Here is a 15,051-nt window from a genome sequence, read left to right as displayed (position 1 = left end):
ACAGGAATAACCCAGTGCGCACGGCCAGACACTAATAGAGTAACTCTTTTTGGAACTCCTCTATGCTGATGATAGTTAGACGCCCAACAAAACAACTAACTGGACAGATATAAACAAGAGAAAATGGAAAGGAGAGAAATCCACCGCCTGACATTGTTACTGTCACAAGTCCAATAGCCCATCGAACATTAGCAACGAGATGCTTAAATTATAGTAAACAAGTAAGAGTGAAAAATGAATTCTAGGTTAATGGCAAATACGAACCACCAGCTGACACCCTGCCAACCTCAGGTCTGAATGAAGACACAAGCCTTGAAAGCCACGTGTTCCGAGGCAGCAACTGAAGACGCTCCTACCCGAAGCTGCAAACCAAAGTACCCCTTCCGAGCTTAGAAGCAATTGTTCAAAGCAGAGTATTGAAAAGGCCAAGTGCACCAAGACGGGACCTGTCCAGACAACATCTTGTCAGTGATATGCAATTATCTAAAGTCAGAAAAAATTAGAAACAGTGGGGTTTTCCCCTCAGAAACTAGGAAGAGACCCAGAGTCTCTCTTCAGTCATTAACCTGTGAGTTACGGTCCAGATATTTAGGTTCTTACCAATTAACAGCTTACACTGGATGAAGCTGACAATCCTCTCTAATTATTCGTTCAGTTACTATTTAGTGAGTACCGGCTGGATGACGATGAGCAGACAGAGCTGACGGTCACTACCTACCTGTGCTGGGCCACACTGTCAGCCACCTGCTCCCACTGAGCAGACAGAGCAGCCGGCCAGTGGAGCTCCCGCCCTTCAGCTTCGTCTCCAATGACGACGCCACGGCTCTCTGGCTGGATCTACCCATCCCCGTGTAACTCCCTGGCTTGCAATGTCAAGCTCATCTCCCTTGGAAGCAGTGTCATAAATATTATGTGGGTCCTCATAAGGCTTGTCCTTATTTCCCTGCATTCACCTACGGTGTGGCACCCAGAGGTTTCTGGCTTGTATTGCCCCAGGCTCTTCAAACCCACTGTGTTAAAACTGTGAGTTCATAATTTGAAAGCGTGTGCCACAAATTACGATCGTTGACACGCAAGATAAACGATGTTCCCCCTCAAAGTTCATATACTAGGACAGAGTCTGTGTGGGAGAGTTGAAAGGTTGTGCGGAATGCTTAAGAGATGGAGCCTATTGGGTGGTGGCGAGGCCATTGGGTGGCTGCCCGTGGAAGGAGTTAGGGCTGACTGCAGAGTGGGTTAGTTTATGTGAGAGAAATACCTGATGAAAGGGAAAGAAAGATCCACCCTGCCCTTCCAACTCCTTGACTAAATGCGATTTGGTATCTCTCCGTTGTTCAACCTTCCTCTGTGTATGACAAGGGCAGGGGGAGGCCTCATCTCAGGAGAGGGAGCAATGCATGGGCTTACAGACTTCCAACGTGTGATCTGAGCAGACCTTGTTGTATATTCAGCCCCCAGCTTCAGATATTTAAGTTATTCCTTAGCAGCCATAGAAAATGAATACAGCAGGATGGACACAAAGCCTTGGGTGCCTGAAGGCAGGCTCGCAGCCATCCTCTGTCCTGAGACAGGAAATATGTTGGGGTTCAAACATCGCTAAAAAAGCCTGGCAGGGTATAAATTTCATTTGTAATAGCCTAGCTGCGTATTCACCATTGGCCCCTCTCTGAGTCCAAACTTCTGACCAAGGCTACACAGACCCTTCTACTGCTCCCAAGAAACCATGACTGGCAATATGGTCTGATTGTTTCAGAAGTACAATGTCTGCATAGCCTTCCCATTTTGGGACGTATGTTTTGAGCATAGCATTGAAAGCGCATTAACACATTAATTTTTAAACACCAGTTTATGTTCAGTTTTGTTTGCGTTTGAAACATGAGCCCCGTCTTAATTTCTAGACCCCCAAAGGTGATGCACTCAGCATGTCACTTGTTAAGCAAAGGCCTCCGATCGGGGTCAGTTTGTGCACAAGCACTACAGACTGACACATCGAGGGAACCCAAAACTCACATAAAGCCCCAGCTGCTCCAAAAAGGAACATGAGTCTTTGAGACAACATTGTAAATGCACTTTTTTTTTATTTATGTTCAGGAGTAACAGAGAAAAACACACCTATAGCTGTTACTGCTGGAAGATGCCATTGACTGCCCTGATCAAGGCCGAGCAAACTCTTCGTCCCAATTGGTTTAGGATACCCTTGGGTTGTATTCAGAAAAATGTAGGCCTTTGGTGGTAATCGCCCGAATTATCCATTTGAAATAGGGTTTGCTCTCAGCTCTGGGGTTCCAGTAGACAATACAACCTTCTTGGAAACAAACATCTACCTTTGTCTCCTTCCATTGCTGCACCACTGAGAAAACTAGGTTGCTGTTTACAGACATTTCTTATCATCTTTCGGAAAGGCTTCCCAGCTCACACTCCCAGGATTCCCAGCACCTCTAATGAGCTCCCAGAGGGACTCGGACATGTCCTTTCTCAGAAGAATCCACAGATGAAATTCCTCCAGTCAAATCCTTCAAGAAAGGAGTCTCGGCCTCAAGAACCTGCTGCTCCCCAGTCAGAGCTGTGTTTGGGGACACGTACTCAGAACGCCCCCAAGGCAATAAAGCACCTGGCGAGGATGAGAAACATAAATGCTCAGGGTGGGCACCCAGCACGTGGTGAGCAGACAGCTAGTCCGGCTGATGGCGCGGGGAGAAACGGCTGTTTGGACTGCATGACAACCCCACACTGTCACGCTAGGAGAGAGATGTGGCAGCCTACATTCATGACCAGGGATTAGAGACTCTAGGGGCTTGGGCAATAGCGGCATGAGCAGCCTCCTAAGCCTGTTCAGACACCAGTTTTCTGATCCACACAGACCCGACTACATCTGAGGGAAACCCTGCAACCCTTGTTTCCCTGTAGGTTTCTGGCACCCATTTAGGCTCAAGAAGCCGCGGTACGATGACTCCTGTCACTGGGTACGGCCTTCTTCCGGGTCTCACTGCTAATACACTACAGAAGGGGCTTCTCTCCTAAGCATCACAGACCCACGGGCTGGGAGATGGCCACAGTAAGGTCAGAAGGGTTTTATCGCGTTTTGTTTTGTGTCGGAATAGATGACGACTGAGAATCTCCATCTCGGTCACCATAAGAATGAGGGGGAGAAATAGCAGACAGGAGCATCCCTCCCTAGGCCCGTGTACGCTGGCCAAGATACTGCTGCTGCTTCTGCATCCCTTTCCAAGCGATGAGCAGGGTCAGAGTCATTCCCACTGACCACACAGGTAAAGGCACCCACAGTCCCCATCCTCCGCCAAGTGCTCTTTACAGCTTTCTCTCCTAGGCACCCAGAGTCCTGAGCTGTTAGAGACCACACAAAGTACAATAATCTCATAGCAGCCAGTTCATGGGCTCAAACACCACAGCAAATGCTTCAAAGTCACAGGAACTCTTCACTTTTATAGGAAAGCACTTACTCAAATGTCTCCTCATGCCCACCCCTCAGCACAATTCATCAGCCTAAAGAGTATCAACTATCTCTTCATGGCGACACGATCGCTGGTTCTCAGCCACGGGAATTTCCCCAGGTAAATAAAAACCCATCCATGTACAAGCTCACTGTACCACTATGCCTTTTCTTATTCTTCTTCTGATGGTGTTAGTTTTCCAAAAATGAGAATACAGAGAAGCAATAGCAAAAGAAAGCGGTTGACAGAAGACTTGGAATCTCAGTATACAATGGAAAGGGCACATGTGCCTGTTACTGTAGGTAGCATCTCCCTGCCCCTGACTTCACCTGACCACAACAGGAACTCACAAGCACTGTCCCATGCCTACACTGCTGAGCTAGTCCATACTCAAGAATCCAGTCCATGCTTCCTGGGACAACTGTGCTCTCGGAAAAGTGGGCAATGTTGAGTAATCGTGATTTTGTTCCATCTTGATTTGTAGTATTATACCCTTGTTGCTATTTTTCCAACTTAAAAACCAGTCATCATAAATCCAGCCACTTCCTCCTTTAGTGATAATTAGCATTAGTCATGAGCCAAAAATGAGTCCACTTAAAGAAGCAAAATAAGCATGGCTCTGCTTACCTTTCATGCCAAACTTGGAATGCCTGGCCAGCTTGAGCAGAAGGAGCATCACCAGCAGACAGAATCCCACCACAGACGCAATCACCACCACGGCATAGACCTGGAGAGAAAACAGGGCTGTGACGACCTTGCAAAACCACTCCCTGCATTTAGATGACAGTGATGACCATGGCAGTTAACATTTCCCGAGCACTTGCTATTATGATGCCTACTCTAAACTTATAAATGGACCCCTAACTGATACCACACAAATGATCATGTCTGTGGCTCCATCCATCCATCCATCCATCCATCCATCCATCCATCCATCCATCCACATCCATCCATCCATCCACATCCATCCATCCATCCATCCATCTATTCATCCATCCATCCATGAATCCATCTATCATCCATCCATCCGTTCATCTATCATCCATCCATCCATCCATCCATCCATCCATCCACATCCATCCATCCATCCACATCCATCCATCCATCCATCCATCCATCCATCCATGAATCCATCTATCATCCATCCATCCGTTCATCTATCATCCATCCATCCATCCATCCGTTCATCTATCCATCCATCCATCCATCCATCCATCGAGACACAGGAGCAAAGGAAAAGGGAGGGAGAGGAAGGAGGTGATGGATGAAAAAATATTAATATTTTGATGCTAGTGAACGATACAATGGGGCTGATTTTACTATTCTCATTACTTTTGTACATGCTTAAAAGTTGTTCATGGTGGGCACCCTTTTTAAGCTAGTGCCAGGGCTTATAGGAGCCAGGGCAAGCTTGAAGCAGGCAAAGTTTTACAGTATGCCGCAGCCCTGAACAGGACCTGAGACAGACATCACTGATCCGTACACTTTTCTGCGTGGGTGATACAGGCCAGAAAAGGACTTTTATGCTTTTAAAAGTGGAATTACAAGCAGTGAGTGATGCGAGTAGAAGGAGTAGCTGTGTGGATTCTGTCACAAGCCCAAGGCAGAGGTGAGCGTAAAAACTTAGTGTCCACTGGTACCACTGTTCCTCTGGGCATGTAGGATCCCCTTGCTACTTGAAGGATGCAGCAACATTGTAGAGAATCCTATCTTTCTTTCTGTTACTGCAATAAACACCATGAGTAATAGCAAGCCAGGAAGAAAGGGTTTGTTTCATCTCACAATTTGAGGGGAAGGCAGGGTAGGAGCCTGAGGCGGGAACCACGTGGAAGAAGGCTGCTTACCGCCTTGCTCCCCAAGGCTCGTTCATTTCGCCTTCCTACACATTCCAGAACCACCCACCATGGTGGCTCCACCCACAATTAATCCACATCAATAATCAATCAAGACAATGCCCCACAGACACCCCCCAAGAGCCAATCAGATGGAGGCAATCCTTCCGCTGAGGGTTCCGGGTGAGTCGATTTTGTATCAGCCGACAAAAATTAACCAGCACACCAAGGTCCAGGGGGTTGGCGAACTTCTGTCACACTCTGTCAGCTGGAATATACTTAGACTCTGCCAGGCACACGGCCTTTGTAGCAAGAACTCAGTTCTGCAGCATAGGTTGAAAAAGGCCACAGAAGATGTGAAAGCAAAGTTTCGAGGTCATGTTCTGATAAAGTTTTGCCCACAAAAACTGATGCTGCACTTTGACAGCGCTTACTAAAAAGCTTAAGTTCTGTGCGTTATGCGCTCTGTGGGAAAGCCCTCAAAGCGGTATTATTTTTCCCTCTAAGGTAATCATTTATACTTGTTACCTAATTGGTCTTGGCTCCTGTTTCTGGAAAACGCACTCCCTGCCTTGCTTGTGGTTAGCTGCATCCTCATGCTCGCTTGCTGGGACTGGGGTTTACAAGGGTGAAGAATGTCCTTGCCAATCTGAGATGTTAGTCAAAGGCCCTGGTTATTAACAATCAGTGGCGCTGTCACTCAAACACGCTTGGCAACTCTAGGTTTTGTCGGGGGGACTTGGGGTGATCCTAGAAGCACTTAGATAAACGCCGGGGGTCCGCTCACCATCTACTGTGGCCAGGAAAGAGTCCCTAGAGTTACTCACCCCCAAAGCCAACAATGTCAAGGCTGAGAAGCCCTGGTCTCCCTGCCTCTGGAGCTTTCTCCCTACCGTAACAAAAATCAACTCTCAGAAGGGCAGCTGTGTGTCAGCCAGGTCCTACAGTCAGGACGAAGCTGAAGAGACTCCCAGTAACACAGGTCGTGAAGGATGAGAGAGGCCTCTATGGTGTTTAGCCGCTAAGATGTGTGGGCGTGTCTGTTACTGCAGCAGAGCATACACTGGTGCTGCAGACTATAGCGGCTTTAGAACTGGCTTCTCCCTGGGTGAAATTCAGGTGTGCCCCTTGGCTTCTCATAGTCCTCGTGTTTAATAGTCCTCTGCCCTGTGGACTGTAGAGCCCTCAGTGAGTTCATGCACGCAGTGAACTAAGCAGTAAATAATAATATAATAATTAAGATGGCGGTGGTACAGACAATGAGACTATCAAAACTGAAGCTCATGAAATGCAAACAAACATCCCAAGGCCACACAGCTTGGAACTGAACCAGTCTGTCCAGGTATTTTTAACACAACTGTAGTTTATTCACAACGGAGCGTCCGGTTCACAATGAAGACAGGAAGATAAAAACTCGGGGGTAATCGCTCTGCAGTTCCGCTGTCTGGAGTCAGATAAGAACAGCACTAAGTCGGTCACAAAGCACCCAAAGGGCACCGGCAGCGGCAGAGTCATGCAAGAGTCTGATAAGGAGCCCTTATGCCGCGTCAGTACCCTTCAGAGCTTCCGGATACAGCTTCAGTGGACTCCTGCGTGCAGACTTAGCCTCACCAGCCTGCACGTATGCCGAGTGACAGCGTCTCCCTCGTGGCTGGCGGTGGACCACCTTGCGGTAACCAAATCCATCTCCTTCAAACTTGCCCAACATGCCCACACCGTATGGACCACTGCGATGTTGGTTAATCACCGGCGTTCTCACTCATCAGAAGAAACACTGGCATGGTGTCTCAGAGCCAGTGTTCAAGTTGCCCTTGTTTTATTTAATTGTGACTGCGAGCAAAAGGACATACTATGCTGTTATGATTGTTAAATTTTTACTGGTGGTGGTTTTTTTTTTGTTTGTTTGTTTTTCAAGACAGGGTTTCCCTATATTGTTTTGGAGGCTGTCCTGGAACTTGCTCTGTAGACCAGGGTATTCACAAACTCACAGAGATTCACCTGTCTCTGCCTCCCGAGTGCTAGGATTAAAGGAGTGTACCACCAATGCCTGGCCTTACTGGTGTTTTTAATCTCTTATCGAGCCTAATTTGTAAATCAAACTTTATTGTGGATTTGCATAGGAAAAGCCACAGCAAAGCTTCAAAACTACCTGAGATTTCAAGCGTCTGCTGGAGGCCTTAGAGCTCCTGCTTTTTTTTTTTTTTCAGTGAGAAAAAGTGGCTACTGGGTGGGCAAGGTGACTCAGGGGATAAAAAACACTTGCCTCCTGCAAACCTGAGCCTTGGAACCACAGTGGAAAGTGGTCCTCTGACCCACACACACACACTGAGGCATACCAGAGCATATACGCACTCATCAAACAGATGCGTGCGCGCGTGTGCGCACGCACCCACACGCGCACGCACACACACACACACACACACACACACACACACACGTGTCGATAGATAGACAGACAGACAGCCAAGGCTACACCGAGAAACCCTGTCTCAAAAACAATTATTTATATATATGTGTGTGTGTGTGTGTGTGTGTGTGTAGATAGATAAACAGATAAACAGACAGATAGACAGACAGACAGACAGACAAAAGCTGCATTTTCTAACTCAGGGGCATATAGATACCTGCATGTAAGATAAAAGGCCATTTTATGGAATCTTTTAAATTTTCAGTTATGTGTGGTTTAGACATTTGATGCATAAGCAGTTTCTGGTTTCTGGTTACAAGGAGGACTGTTACATCAGAAGAAGAGTTACAGGACATGATGTTAACAGGAATGCTGAAGGCATCATGAGGACATTGCAATTACAATGACCACTAGCAACCTAGTCTGATTATATTTATATTTATATTTTATCCACGTAATATAAATTTTTAAAAAAATCAATGAAAATTTTGACTTTCATAGAACTTTCATGTCACAAAGCACTATTCCTCTTTGGGTACTTTTCCAAGCCCGGTTAAAAATGTGAGGCCTGACACTACCTGTAAACCAGAATGGAGAAAATGGCAGTCAGACAGGAGCTGGCAGCCAGGTCCTGTTTTGCAGAACCTGGGTCGGCCTGCAGCTGTGGCAGCGGGAGGGGAGATGGTGGATTCCGGCATGGAAGGGATCAGAGCTCACGGGACACGCTGTGTGAGAGGAAAACTCAACATGGTTCCAAACCAGTCCCACCACGGGACCCTAGGAAGCACAGACTCTTTGGTGGCAATTCACGACACAGTGAGGCTAATCGCGGGGCCCTGTATGCACAGAGCACACAGCTACACACTCAAAGCACCCATACCAGCCTCAGCCTTCCAGCGAAGCACCCGCCTGGCCTTTCCCAGCCTGCAAGCTCTTGCTCACACCCCGATGCCCTCGATGCCCTCCACTCATCTCATGCCGGTTGCCTGCACAGGCCGGGTCAGGTACCACTCCGCCCCCGGGGCGCCTGTCTAAAAGATGCACCTGGGTTTTCTTTCCTATCACATTCCCCAGAGAAAGCTGGATTTCTAAATTTTTGCTTTTTAAAACATGAAGGAGGTAAGATGAGAGAGTGTGGTCCCTGAATGGGAGTGCTGGGATTTGCTACGAGGGATTTCCCAGTAGTCCGGTTGTAAAGGATGGGTATTTAAAAACAGCAATAACTGTTGAACGTGGTGAACTACGGGGCTGAGGGATGGAGCCAGAGGTGAGAGCACTGGCTGCTCTTCCAGAAGACCTGCCACCTTCCGCCACCTTCCGTTCCCAGCACCCACGTCAGCTGACTTAGCACCAGGGAATCTAACACTCTCTTCTGGCCTCATTTTCTCCCGTCTTTTGAAAGTATACATTCACACAGACACAGAAATTATATATATATATATATTTCTGAGTCTGGAGGAGGAAGACCTGAGTTCCATTCCCAGCATCCAGATGGCCACTAACAACCTTTCTCTAACTCCATTTCCAGAGGACCTGAAGACCTAACACCCTCTTCTGGCCTCCTCTGGCACTTTACACACTCAAACAAAGCACCCATACCCATAAAGTAAAACTAAGTAAAACGTCAGAAAAGCTCAACATGTGGTGCACTACCAGAAAAGCACTGGCCAGAGGCTGCACGGTCCCTTTATCACTATTTCTGGGTCTTTCTAGCAAACCCTCCAATCTTGGTGGCCCCTCACATCTGAACAATAACCATGTCCTACGGAAACAGGGACAAATTCTCCAGCATGTGAGCATCCAGAATTGTCAGAGCCAGCCCAGGAGGCACTGTCCACCCATCCCCACTCACCGAGAGATGCTCCCGATTGGTTTGGTCAGCAACATCTGTAGAAGGGATTTCATTGCTTTTGTTCGTAGTATCCCCGATGTCAGTTGCTGCAGTCCAGTCTTCAATTGGAGACAAGAGAAAGAGGAGGAATATGAAGTCATCGATAGGTTTCTGACATACACAGAGCCACAGTGAGACCCCAAACAAGGCAAGACAGATCCAGAGAGTCCTAATCACTGTCGGGACAGCCTGGCTGTGCGGGAATGTGTGCCTGGATGCTCGGCTCAGTGCAGGGCCGGATGGAACTGCGCAAAGCCAACATGGCGGTCAGTTTCCATCTCTCCATCAAGGTTCTGCACGCCATGCTAAACCTGCTTTAAGGTTTCTCCTTTGCTCTGAAGGAAAGATGGCCTCTTACTGATGCCATCTTTAAAACAACCAAGAATGGGGACCATGGGTATTTTTCACATGAACTCTCTGGAACACAGGTCTGGCCTCTAGTTCTAACGCTGAGAAATGTCAGCCTCAGAGTAGAATGATGAGGGTTAGGGAGTCAGAGCCACGCGGCAACCCCGGGGGTAAGGAAGCACTGATGTCCGGGAAGGAGCATCTTGCTGGAGAGTAGGACAAGGCCTTAAGATGCAGCCTGGTGTGAGCATCACTGCGGGACTTGGGTCCGAGAGCCCAGATGCACCCATATTCTATTGAATAGGCCAGCGTGGATGTGTGTGTCTTCCCTGCCATCAATCTCAAGTCGGCTGGCATGTTCTAGGCCAGATTTAGTTTGCATGGATTAGGTGGCTGGCTGGCTGCAGGCGATGGTGCCTGGAAGTGTCTGTGTTGCGCTTCTAACTAGAACAGTGCCCCCTCCTTTCCATCCGGCAAGAGCCACTTCATCAACTCAGCCCCAGCCAAACTCCCCTTGGTGGGATCATCATGCTGGCTTTAGGGCAAACAGCTCAAATCGCATTTTTATTAACAGCATGTTCCTTTGAATGCAAGTGAAAAAAACCAGAAAAAAGCACTTATTTTTCTTTGTTTGTTGTTGTGTTCCTAGTGCCAAAACCTGAATTTTAACAATGTTTATTTGGAATATCTTAAAACTCACTGATTTCAAACATAAGCAGACATCATTTATTTACTAATTTTTCTCTGTAGTATAGCCAAGTAGCCAGGCAAAATTTAGACCATTTTAAATGTCTCTAGTTTAAAACCATGACATCTTAGCCAAAAGGCCCGAAATGGAAGCTGAGGCCACTGGAGAGATGGCATTTTTTTTAACGTCTTGAAGTTACTGAAAAGAAACTCAGAACATGATTTTAAAAATGTAAAAAATCACCATTCGGACCTCATGCTGTATGGGATAAATCTGAGACGTGTTTTTCTTAGAGTCCCAGGAGGTCCAGTAAAAATACATATTCAAATCACCTGCACAGGAGTCAGCCAAGCCACAACTCAGATGCAATATAGATTAGCATGCACACACAGAGAAACTCTCAGTTAAAATCAGCTGGAGTTAAATACACATGCAGTCAGCCTAGGGTGGTCTATAGCTTATCCAATGGAGCTGATCTTTGCACAGTTCACACCAAATATGAGCATGGTTGGTGCGGGGCATGTTACAGACCCAAGCAAATAGGAGCGTCAGGTGACATGTGCCCATCAGTGGAAAGCTAGAGAACAAATCCCTTGTGAAAATGCACCACTCTAACTAATCTAGCTTTGATCACTCTCAGTTTTAATCCCAAGCTTGAAACAAAGCCTGCCACGTCTCTAAAATCAGTGGCCTCGTGACCACAGTGGTAGCTTGGAAGACTGCACTAAAGAGTTTTTGTGCCCGTCAATGCATCCTTGGCATTTAGTCAACAGGCAGAGTAGAGGTGAGCAGCCAAGCATCGCTGATGTAGCTTTTGGGTTCCTCCCCTTCCATGTCCCTAAAAGGATTTCACTCATTTTAGGCTTTAGGCCCTTCCAACCCCCAGGGAAATTGGCTTGTGCTCCGGGGATGGGTTCAGCAAGTCAAGGCTATGTAATTCCGCTTTTCAGTAAGAAAGGTTAGATGGACCATCGCTGGGTCAGACCATCCACAGCATCAGCTCACACAACAGAGGGAACCAGCCCCCAGCAAAGCTGGCCAGTGGATGGTCACATGTGCAGTAGGGACAGTGACACCCTCCAGTGGCTGGCGGAGCTGCCCCCAAGCGAGCCCTTTGAAGCTCTGTCCATAAGCAGCCTCTGCATTATACAAGAGACAATTTCATGTGTTTCCTGTCATGGCCTGGAGGTGAGGCACCTCCCTTCCCTTGGTTGTCATGGCTTTTAAACAGGTAATTAGTTCCCAATTACGGAAACAAGATGTCTGTAAGAGCAGAATGGATTTACTACTTCCAAGAAGAGAGCCTGGGAGAGAAAGTGCTATTTACAGGCACTGTAAATATCAAGGGAAAAGAGCCATCAATACTGGGTGATACTTGAGATGTTATTTTGGCCCATGTAGCACTTAAAAATGTGGATTTAACTCAGCTTACAGGTCTTCTTCTAGCTGATTTATTACATTATACACAAACATTCTGGAAAAAAAATACAAAGTGAAGAAACATGATAGCTACCTTCATAGAGGTCTTCAGGATAATTTGGGTTTGTCTCTGTAAAGCAAAACACATTAAAGAGTTGTAAGTACACATTTTACAGTTAAAAGCCGCTTAGCTCTACCAACTAATATATGTTACATATACCCTGAAGTTTTTATAGCCAGATAGATTGTCTTGAAGGCAAGTCCATAAGAGTCAGGTTCTGATCTCCCTACGGATAAAGCACTCTCCTCCTTCCTCCAATTCCATACCAAAAGAAAAAAAAACCCTGAGAAATCAGTTTGGAAAAAATTAGTTCATTTTGACTATTTCTCCTGTACTATTTCCATGGTACAGTTGGCTACGTTAACCATGGTTTCCATGGTTTTGTTTCAAAGATGGTAATTTTAATAGCACTTTTATTATTCTCTGATGTCTGAGGGTTACTGCCAGATTATGTATCCCAGAACCACGACCAGGTCCATATCATGAGCCTCGTGCAAGCACTCTTGTTTTTCCACCCTAGCGTTTCTTTGTCCTAACGACAGAGACATAAAACACGTTTCCCTACTAAAGTCATCGACTAGTAGTATGAGGTCACAAATAAATTTTCTACCAGAGATAAATACAAACATATAATAAATTCCTCATCTGCACCAATGTACACAGGGCCACAGTGAGACTCCAAACAAGGCGAGACAGATGGAGAGAGTCCTAATCACTGTCGGGACAGCCTGGCTATGCGGGAATGTGTGCCCGGATGCTCGGCTCAGTGCAGGGCGGGATGGCCTCTTACTGATGCCATCTTCGAAACCGCCAAGAATGGGGACCATGGGTATTTTTCACATGAGCTCCCTGGAAGACAGGTCTGGCCTCCAGTTCTAACGCTGAGAAATATCAGATTATGTGTGAGTACAGCTACCTGAATCTGTAGGAAAGTGAGCTTGGGAATACACTTTGTCCTAACACTTAAGTGATTGAGAAATTCATTCCCTCCTGATACTTTCAGCCTTTGCCTATCAAAAGCAAAACTTCTGGCCGTAAAACGAATTCAGTTTCCATTTCACTACCGAGCTCCTGGCAGAAAAACAACACCGAGACAATTTCCAGCTCCTGAGTTCCCGGCGAATAATAACTAAGGTTAATCTAGATAAATAAGCAAGTGAAAATGCCCCCGTGGTCGAATAAGAATTGCAACATGCTTCACTAAAAGAATCTCTGTCTTCCAGAGGAAAGATGAGATGGACAGCTATGCGCTTCAATTCAAGGATTCTGCCCTATGACCGGGCAATCCATACTCTCTATCCACCTGTCACTGGAGTCTATGTGAACAGCATCACCCAAAAATGCACACTACACAACCCATGACCACACTGTGCTAGTTTATACAAAATCCAGCCTCCAAGAGAATTTCAGTTACACCTTGATGATTTTTATCACTGCCAATATCTTTTTTGAAATAGTCATGAAATATACTGTCAAAATATCTATCCTTAGAATTACAACACCATGTAAAGGTGCTGACTTGTGGGCTGCCCCTCAGGCAGTCTGGGGACCATTTGGGGGGATTAAGCAGTGAGGAGCCCCAGAGTTGTACCTCCTGATGTCATTTGTAAGACACCCTACACCAAATGCTGTCCTCCACGGTGATGGTTTGACTCCCTCCTGGGGGGAAAGTTTCACAGCTCCAAGGGAGAAAGTCATCCTTCCAGCTCCCCATCCAGCCATTGTCTCAGCTCCTGCACCCAACACTCCCCACATGTGGGGCACTGCCCAACACTCCTCACCCACAGGGCACCACCGCCCAACACTCCTCACCCACAGGGCACCACCAGACGCATGAAACCCCTAGGAAGATCCAAGAACGTGGCGTAGTAAATTCAACAAAGCAGATTTCAGATATCTGGAAAAGTAGGACATCGTGTAGGACCATAAATAAACGGGTTAGGTCACAACCTAGGCAGCTACGCATTTTTCCAGACTCATCCCTGCATCATGTCCTTGCTACCAAGATCAACCACAAAGGGATCGGGCTGCACTCAAACTCGCTGAAAGCAGAAAAATGTTGTTCAACTTCCTTTCCCCACAGCATGGGAACTATCACTGCCCTCCTACAGTCAGTCATAAAGTGGAGGCTGAGGTGACGGCCCTGACAAGGAGACAGAGCACGAGCAACAGCCACCACGCTAGTTGTTGGACCTGCCGAAGCACACACAGCCAGACCCAATGGGTCCCATTCCACAGCACGGAAGAGGCTCCTGGCCGACAGACACTCAGGCCAGGCACACGGGGCACACTTCAAAATGAGGTGACAACCCCTCTTCACGCTTCTGGCAATGGACAAATTTTGAAAGCATTCCCCCCTTTTCTGTCCTCTTGTGAGACAGAGTCTCAACTGTGTAAACTCTGGCTAGCCTGGAACTTGCTAGGTAGGCCAGGCTGTCCTTGAACCCACAGACTTTTGAACTCCACTTACTGGGCTCTAGGATTAAAGGTGTGCAGCACCACACCCTGGGTACCCTACCATTTTGAAGTCTATTTTCTGAATGATTCCTTTTGCTGAAATCTAAACAATGCTCATTGTGCAGTCTAGTGTACAGCTCGGTGGCGGTAAAGTTGAGGTCTGCTGCAGACACTCAGCGCGAAGACGCAAACAAACACGAGAAAACGTTTCCACCCGGAAGAATGGATGAGCGAGGGAAGGGGGGCATCCGACCAAGTCACTGGCTTGCCATGGGGCCGGAGAAGCATCGAGAGGCGCCGCGTGGTTTCTTCCAATAGAACCCGGTCCATCCAGCCCATCGAGTGGGAAATCTCCCGATTTTGGCACCACGTGTGCTTTGAGACCCATCATGGAAATATGGAAACCTAGGCACTTCATTCCACCAACTGGAGTCATGCATACATATGCATACATAGCCCCGGTTTCAACCCGCCACAGCCAATGGCATCATGGTCA

The 15,051-nt window shown here is 47.1% G+C and overlaps 1 protein-coding gene across 7 annotated transcripts in view; it reads right to left on the bottom strand.

Annotated features, from left to right (window-relative positions):
* Ntrk2 (neurotrophic receptor tyrosine kinase 2) overlaps positions 1–15,051 on the bottom strand; it is a 337,851-nt gene that overhangs the window by 256,787 nt on the left and 66,013 nt on the right. For 6 of the 7 annotated variants that reach the window (XM_005078411.4, XM_013119299.3, XM_013119298.3 and 3 more), the window contains exons 10-12: positions 12,132–12,167; positions 9,544–9,641; positions 4,080–4,179 (exon numbers count right to left, since the gene is read on the bottom strand). In XM_005078411.4, coding sequence (XP_005078468.1) covers positions 4,080–4,179; positions 9,544–9,641; positions 12,132–12,167 — 234 coding nt within the window. Of the gene's footprint in view, positions 1–2,058; positions 2,612–4,079; positions 4,180–9,543; positions 9,642–12,131; positions 12,168–15,051 lie in introns of those variants that run through there. The other variant, XM_013119300.3, reaches the window with a different exon arrangement.

The sequence above is a fragment of the Mesocricetus auratus genome, unplaced genomic scaffold (assembly GCF_017639785.1).
Source record: "Mesocricetus auratus isolate SY011 unplaced genomic scaffold, BCM_Maur_2.0 Super-Scaffold_100013, whole genome shotgun sequence".
Taxonomy (NCBI): Eukaryota; Metazoa; Chordata; class Mammalia; order Rodentia; family Cricetidae; genus Mesocricetus; species Mesocricetus auratus.
Note: the sequence above shows the minus strand (reverse complement) of the source record. Positions and strands in the feature narration are given on the sequence as shown.